We start from the raw sequence: 8447 nt of genomic DNA on the forward strand, positions 1-8447 counted from the left end.
ATGGACTTCGTATTGCAGCTCCATTGTCAAATCAGACCCATTATCACCAAAGTGCTGATGGACAGATATGGACCCAAGTGTGAATTGAAAATGGCTAGCAAGCACCATCTCTGACAACACTCCTCTACCTATGGAAGTGCGAACAAACATATGCAAAGATCTATCCTCATTCTGAATTGTGACAGATTCCATAAGAACGGAATGGTTGAGCTGTGCAACTTAATGAGATGAAGTCCAAAGGGTGAGATCAAGAGGAGAGTGTTCGTTTCAAGAACTCATTTTAAACAAGAGTCTGCCGCAAGAAAAAATGCTCACAAATGCTTTGCACACACTGCCCATTGTTTATACTCACAACTTTGTAAGATAGGTCTTGTGAAAGTCGGCACAAGTGTGACAATGGTACTGAACCATGATGTAAATTTTAGCCATCATTTGTTAACAACAATACTATAATACCATGGACTCTTAGACCTTTTAATCCCCAACCTTTCTTTGACACGTATGGGAGTTACTGCAAGCCATTCTCGCTAGCAATGACATTTCATTATTGCTACATAAAGTTGATAGATAGATATAAATTATAACTGTGGCGAACAAGAAATGGTTGGTTAGCACATCTCTAACCTTTTGAATATAAATTATAGGGGTCTATTGGACTCTATCTTTCATCAATTATTAATGAAAGGTAGAGGCCAATAGACACCTTTCGTCGACGAAAGGGGTCTATGGGCCTCTATCTTTCATGAACCATTAATTAAATATAGAGGTTAATAAACCCCTTTCGTTGGCCTCTATATTTAATTATTCTCTCCAATAGGGGTCTATCATTAATTGAATATTAATCAAAAAATATTTAATTGTATGTCGACCTCACACAGTAAAATTATCAACCTCACAATTATGAGAAATTATCAACCTCACACAGTAATGATGTTTAATTAAATGATCACTCATCATTACTGCATTCTCATTAGCAATCGAATTCGTATGATAATCATTATAAGTCATGGTTCCTATTAACATCATAGTTTGGTAGCATAGATTGTAATTAAAGCTAATAGACCCCTTTCGTCGACGAAAGGGGTCTATTGGCCATTCATTTTCATGATAGCCCTTGGATGAATTATGGATTGGATCGGCCATCGCCGCCCTCACCCTCGTGATGACTCGCGACCCACTTTTCCCGCGCCCTCGTGTCTCTCTGTACTCTAGGCTCTCATGAAAATAAATGGCCAATAGACCCGTTTCGTCGACGAAAGGGGTCTATTGGCCTTTAAATTTTCTTAAGGGCTCATGAAAATGAAAAGCCAAAATACCCCTTTCGTCGACGAAAGGGGTATATTGGCCTTTAAATTTTCTTAAGGGCTCATGAAAATGAAAAGCCAAAATACCCCTTTCGTCGACGAAAGGGGTATTTTGGCCTTTCATTTTCATGAGGAAAAAGGAGCCCCAAATTTGAAAAAAAAACATTTGTCTTAATTCTCCTCATTAGTCTCTTAAACACCAACCATAAATGCCATAACTTCACCAACCATAAATGCCATAACTTGAACTGATATCCCTATGAAAAATCGACTTTAAACTTCAAACAACCATTTTGTTTTTTCCATTTTGTTTTTTTGCATGAGAAATCATGAGAAAATCATGAGAATCTTACACAAATAACAAGAAGACGGTATCCTTTAATTTTGGCATCGTTTGGGGGTGGCCCACCTTTTTCCTCATGCAAATGAAAGGCCAAAATACCCCTTTCGTCGACGAAAGGGGTATTTTGGCCTTTCATTTTCTTTAATTTTAAAATACCCTTTTCATTTTCTTAAAAAAATTAAAGAAAATGAAATGAAAGGCCAAAATATTTTGGCCTTTCATTTTCTTTAATTTTAAAATACCCTTTCATTTTCTTAAAAAAAATTAAAGAAAATGAAATGAAAGGCCAAAATATTTTGGCCTTTCATTTTCTTTAATTTTAAAATACCCTTTCATTTTCTTAAAAAAAATTAAAGAAAATGAAAGGCCAAAATACCCCTTTCGTCGACGAAAGGGGTATTTTGGCCTTTCATTTTCTTTAATTTTAAAATACCCTTAAAAAAATTAAAGAAAATGAAAGGCCAAAATACCCCTTTCGTCGACGAAAGGGGTATTTTGGCCTTTCATTTTCTTTAATTTTAAAATACCCTTTCATTTTCTTAACTAAATTAAAGAAAATGAAAGGCCATTTTGGCCTTTCATTTTCTTTAATTTTAAAATACCCTTTCATTTTCTTAAAAAAATTAAAGAAAATGAAAGGCCAAAATACCCCTTTCGTCGACGAAAGGGGTATTGTGGCCTTTTGTTTTCAATCTTCAACGCCGCTCTGCCTCCCTCGCCCTCGCCCTCACCCTCGCCCGCTGTATACATATTGCTCTGCCTCCCTCGACGTCAACTGCCTCCCTCGCCCTTGCTCTGCCTCCGCATTAGAGAGCGTGTAGACGAGCGTGTAGACGAGCCTAGGTCGTCGCCGACTCCCGTTGTGGGAGATTGACGCGCCGACCAGGTTAAGCCAACGTCACCCAAGCAAAGGCCTACAAGCAATGCATCTCTAGCATGGGTGTTGTTGGGCAGAACAAGCAGCGCATCTGTAACGCTAATAGTACTGTGCAGAAAGAAAAAAGAAAGGCAAAGTGCAGCAAAAGCTCCTACAGCAGATAGAAGGCCTGTGAGCAACAAGGACGGGCTCCTAGGTTGCAGATAGAAGGCTTCGTAGTAGTAAGGCAACACATCACCATCGTGAGCAATAGTGTGCACAGGGAAGCATCATCAGAAGGTGGCCAGCAGAAGTGAGAAAGAATGAGAAGTTGCGGCTTAGCAGAGGAAGAGCGCCACAGTAGTTAGAGCACAAGCTACAAAAGAACCTCGCTCGCCCTCGCCCTCGCCCTTGCTCTGCCTCCCTCGACGTCAACCTGGACGGCGTCTCTTACACCTGTGGAAGGCGCGCTGCTGCTCTCCACTCTCGGACTCCATCATTCCGGCGCTCAAGCAAGAGGCTCCTCCGCGTGTCGGAAGCCGCCACCGCCTCTGCCATCGCTGTCCTCAGTAAATGATAAGGTTAGTGCTTTATTTACAATGTTTTTATTTACAATGTTTTCAGTAAATATTTTTTGACCTTTTTCTTAGAAGCACCGCCTCTGCCATCGCTGTCCTCAGTAAATGATAAGGCTAGTGCTTTATTTACAATGTTTTTATTTACAATGTTTTCAGTAAATGTTTTTTGACCTTTTTCTTAGAAGTATACTACGCAGAAGAATTGGGTGTGTGTGACGAGCTCAGCAAAACATTTCCTATATAGCCTCTCCCCTAAAAATCCATAATGCATAACATTAAACCCAAAATACTAATGATGACCCAAGTTGTATGGTGGTGGTGTGTGACTCTTCCTCTCTGATGCCCTGCAGTAGCAAAACCATGGGAAAAGCAGACCATTAGAATAATGCCTTGAGAACACCTAGCAATCCGAAATTCCACCAAGAGCAAGATTTTAAATACATCCCCAAAATAAATAAATTTGGTCTCTACATGTAATTAGCCATTTACATATATAACTACTATGTGTGTTCTTTGGCGTGGTATGTAGATCTTCCAAAAACCTTGATGTAACATTAGACAACAAGAGTCCTTAAATTTAGGACACAAAGAACTATCCATCCTTCTTGAAGTAAGATACCCCCCCTTTTATGTTGATTCTCTCCATAATTATTAGGGCCTCAAGTATGTGTAATACTTTGTTTGGTTTTGGTAAATTGGTGATCCAGGCATTTCTCCATCTTCACTCACTACTCCTAAATGGTTGGCCATGGTTTCCACAAAAACTCCATCCAAAAGTCCGACAAGTCAAAACCCAAACTTGTCGCCCTTCCTTGTGAATAGAGAGTAGGGACACTTTAGTTGAAGTCTCTATCTTGCTAAGAACCAAATTGAGTCTCCATTTGGAGTTCCAAGTCTCAGGCTTTTCTATTGGCCCATTTGAGCTTTACATGGTGGCCTCCCCATTATTTAGTGGAGAGCTATTTTTGGTGCAGACCCTAGATGCCCGGTAGCTTGTAAGATAGTACAACATTGCATATGGGGGTGTAGATCTCCTCAAAGGATTTTGGGCTTAGCATATATAAGTAGATTGAGGAGAGATACCATACATGTTACTTAGGGTGCTTGAGACGAGGAGGATATACATGAGTTTTGTCCAAAACAAGAAGCCACAACTCATATCTATGAACATGTAAGCATATCAAAAGTTTAGTGATCTTTCATCTCTTAGATTTACAAGTATGATTGTACGCTTTTAAGGTTAATAACTTGTTCTTGTATGCTTAATAACTTTTTCTTGTATGCTTTTGTTGTCCAGCTAGTCTCCTCAAGCCCCATCATCTCGTCAAGTGCAACTTCAATTAGCAGCATCACGATCAAGCTTCAGGTATTTTCTATTTTGAAGCCTCTTGGGGTTTCTTTGCATGCTACTGAAGTAATGCTGGGATTTAATTGACCTTGTAAGTCTATTCTATGCCATGTGATGACTTCTTTTTTTAAATGCATCTTTGTCACATTGGCAGGATGGTAAAATTAAGAACTTCTGAGAGGAGGGGGAGAGGTGGAAGAGGAGAACGAGGAGGCAAGAGAGGTGGAAGGACAAGTAGCAAGAGAAGTTTGCAAGTGGAATCTACACCAAATTTAGAGATTCAAAAAGAGGTTGAAATTGAAGTTGAAGAGGATAAGGAGATGGAAGACTTTGAAGACACTACTATAATTGTGGAGGAATCTTCTAAGAAGAGAAAGAAAGAGGATAAACAACTAGATGAGGAGTTTGAGCAAGAGTTTCCTGCTGCACTTGATATTGGCCAAGGGAAGGATGTTATTGAATCTCTTGCAATCAATCCTGGAAAGATTGCTCCCTTGATCCCATTATGTCGTTGTGTTGTAAACACAAGAGTGAGAGGCCTACGAACTGATATGGATAGCCTAAAGCAAGCTCTAGAGGCAGAAAAATATATTCAACAGAAAGGAATGTTTATTTTATCTACAACACTTTCGGATGGTGTTTCACAAGAGGTGACAGATGAAATTGAACAATCATGGGATTCTTGTTGGAGGGATGTAAATGCAGAATTTGAGGCACAGATTATTGATGATGCTGATTGGTCATTTTTGTCTCGAAAGATGTTTTTTGTGTGGGAGGGGAATCACCGTACTGTTGCATGGATGTCTCTAATTGAGGAGAAATTCAAGACATCAAAGGCATGGCATATTCGAGTTTTAGCAAGTCTTATTACTCCAGAGAAAGAAACAGAAATGAAGCTAATAGCTGCTCTTCAAAGGTTCAATCTGTAAGTGCGAGTTCTTACTTATATGTGTTACCTTTTTTCGAGCTTTTAAGGGTTTTGTGAACAATTCTTAATATGTTTGAAGCTATGTATTTTTTATTTTTCAGCCTTAATGAAACAGCAATTATTAAAACAAATCTCAAGGATTATTTGTTCAACACGAAGACAATGTGTTCATGTGATGAGAATGAGTACTTATCACTTTTTTCTGAGGAAGAAAAAAGGACACTTGAAAAGCATAGGGCAAATGAAAGCAGTAAAGGATCAAGTACTTGGTATCCTTTGACATCTCTGATGCTAGGGAGAATGGTATTTGCAGTAAGTTTCATACCATTTGTCATGGATGTCTTTTAAATTAGAACTAACTAATTCATTGTACTCATTCATCTCTTTGGAATATATTTTAGCCACTATACAAGCAAGATTATGAGGCAAAGCTAAAGGAACTTCAGCCAAATTTGAGTGTTGCTGATATGGAGAAATCACTTAAAAGTATTCGAAAGGATGTGAATCTCAAGTATGGTCGAAAAATGATCAAGGTATGGTTAATTTAATGATTCTTAACATAAAGTTGACTCTTTAAAGTGTTCAAGTGTTTTTTGAGATTGGTCATATGATCTTTGTTTACAAAATGATCAAGGTATGGGATATGCATGTATTGTATGATTAAAAAATACAGTTGAGTGTGACGATTGCATGTACTGTTTATATGTAGATTCTGTCTATTGTCAAACCAACAAATGGTGAAGATTGGTTTAATATCTTGTGGAGCCTCCCATTTGATGATAAATCATCCATTGTCACATTGGAAAAGTTGTATAACATCTCCATTGCAAAAGTCTCAAAGGAGACACAACTAGCAACCCTCAGAATCTTAGGGTCAGATTCAAATTTGAGAACAAGTTATGGGATGCCAAAAGCTGATAGAGAATTCATAAAGTGGATGGCGAAAGAGGCATGGATGGATCAGTTGCTTTGTGAATCTGAGAGGTTACTCTCTCAGGTCTTGGTTGCTAGTCAACAAGCTAGCTTTGTGCTTCCTCAAGATCCTACGTTGAGAGAGTATTTTGGGGAAATACAAGCAATGAACAGACTTGAACTTTATGAAGATTTAAAGGATTCAATGACTGTTGCTACAGCTGCAACAGGACAAATGGAGATGACGAGGGCATCTCGACGATTGGTGTTTAGGTAAGCAATACATGTTTTTTCCTTTTCAATTAAAAATCCATCCTTAAGTATTTCGCTTCTGTACTAAGACTCTTATTGTATGCAGATTCTTGCAATCCTTAAAAGCTGTTGGTAAGATTGAAAAATTATTGCCCATATGTCGAGTATGGACAAAAATTCAGGACTTAAAATTCTGTATGTACTCTCCAAACATGATAGAAAAAGAAGGGAAGCAAGTGCTCTCTGAGTGGGAGAGAAAGAACTGCCCGTGGTGGCTCGATATGAAAAAAGGATGTTGCATCGAGGAGGAGGCAGAGCTGTACGCACAACATAAAAAGGGAGAGATGGGTTCATCAAGCTCAAATTCAGTCCATGAGGATGATGCAGTCATTGAGGTTCAAAAAACACTTGAGAAGATGACTAAAAAGGACAAAGATTCAAGTATGGAACTAAAGAAGGGTGGTAGGCCACCAAAAAATCCTGGTACTAATAATGGTAAGTTCTCTTGATCTTTTTTCAGGCTATTATTTGTTTGTGTAACATATGTTGTTATCACTTTGTGTCTTTACATATGTGGTGTGGGTACAGATGTGCAGGTACTGCAGTCTACACCCATTCTGAAAGGATGTAAATGGAAAGATAGGTTTGTCCGCTTTTTGTACATTCCATTGACCTCTCTAACTTTGAATCAGAGTGGCACATGTGATGCTTCACATTGCAAGGTTTGGTGCTATGATTATGTCGAGTTTGGGAAGCAATTGTCTGTCTCAAACTTCACACAAGCCTATATAGACATGAAGGAATACTTTGTGGGTCTTGGAGGTGAAAGAAAAACAAGAAATGGTAAGAGTGTTGCTTGGGCTGCAGATTTTGTCATTATTGATCTGCCTACACAGCTAGAAGCTCTTGGAGTAGAGGATTCCACATCTCCATCTTGGAATTTATTAACAAAGGACCATGTACGCTACTCCTTGCTAGTAGCGGCCACAGTTGTTTCAGATTCTGGCTGGATCCTAGTTATGTGTGCTCCTCATGTTCTTCATTTGGTTGAGCGTTATGCTAGGATCAGTAGATTGGAGTTTGCATGTCGAATGTACATGCAATGCTTAGATGCATATTGCACAATCAAAGTTGGTGGTATTGATCATAAGGTGAGACAATTGTCATACAATGACCTGTTGAAAGAATTTATGCTCTCGTATAATGAAATGGCTTGTACTAAGTATATGTTTAATTATTTTCTTATCTTTAGGTGGATGTTGTGGTTTTATGCCTTCTTCATCGGGCTGGTATGTCTTGTGTTTGTAATCCTGGAAATGCTTCCGTGATTGGTACCAAATTGGGAATTGCTTTTGGAAGTAGTTTGTTTCATCATTATTTACCAACAAGTGAGCAGACTATAAAACATGGAGAGAGTATTCCATGGAGAGGTGCATTGGAGAAGGCTCCATGCATGATGTTGTACTTCTTGGAGTTCTTGTGTCCAATTTCTGGACATGTGGTGGACTTAGGTGCTGGGACTGGTTCTATGCAAAAAGCATGCGTGCATTCTGGGAGAGCATGCTTATCTATTGAGAATGATCCTAACATTTGCAATTCTATATTGCAACCATTTTTGGATGGACAGAAAGGAAAGGGAAATGTGTTAAGCAACTATGGGACTCTAAATGATTCCGAAGATGTGGAAATGGTTGTTAATCTTCCAGACGACTAGTAAGTATGTTACTCTCGTGTTTAATCTTTTTAAACTTATTTGTTGGTTGGAGAATATTATTATCAATGAGGCATTGATATTGATTAATCTATTTTAGCTTTTTGCCTTCTTATGCAGGTGCTATGGCTGAGGTGATGTGTAATGACATTGCATTCAATGCTCCCATCAAAGAGAGAAGGCATCGTCGCAATATCTATGTGGATGACATTAGT

The 8447-nt window shown here is 38.7% G+C and overlaps 1 protein-coding gene across 1 annotated transcript; it reads left to right on the forward strand.

Moving 5' to 3' along the window:
• Positions 1–4382: 4382 nt before the first annotated feature.
• LOC147623079 (uncharacterized) lies at positions 4383–8235 on the forward strand. Its single transcript, XM_086821728.1, has 10 exons — positions 4383–4447; positions 4584–5354; positions 5459–5669; positions 5759–5890; positions 6067–6542; positions 6628–6653; positions 6741–7016; positions 7110–7117; positions 7214–7672; positions 8149–8235. The coding sequence occupies exons 2-10, from the start codon at positions 4585–4587 to the stop codon at positions 8233–8235; spliced, it is 2445 nt and encodes an 814-aa protein (XP_086677854.1). The 5' UTR covers positions 4383–4447; position 4584.
• The last annotated feature ends 212 nt before the right edge of the window (positions 8236–8447 follow it).

This window comes from Cibotium barometz, chromosome 27 (genome assembly GCF_041138505.1).
Source record: "Cibotium barometz isolate CiBa-2024 chromosome 27, ASM4113850v1, whole genome shotgun sequence".
NCBI lineage: Eukaryota > Viridiplantae > Streptophyta > Polypodiopsida > Cyatheales > Cibotiaceae > Cibotium > Cibotium barometz.

What these genes read in the sequence shown, in the direction of transcription:
- LOC147623079 (XM_086821728.1), top strand. Translation starts at nt 4,585, where the DNA reads ATGGTAAAATTAAGAACTTCTGAGAGGAGGGGGAGAGGTGGAAGAGGA. An exon ending in GCTCTTCAAAGGTTCAATCT is followed by an intron (nt 5,355 to 5,458) that starts GTAAGTGCGAGT and finishes TTTATTTTTCAG; the next exon opens with CCTTAATGAAACAGCAATTA. An exon ending in GCAATCCTTAAAAGCTGTTG is followed by an intron (nt 6,654 to 6,740) that starts GTAAGATTGAAA and finishes CAAACATGATAG; the next exon opens with AAAAAGAAGGGAAGCAAGTG.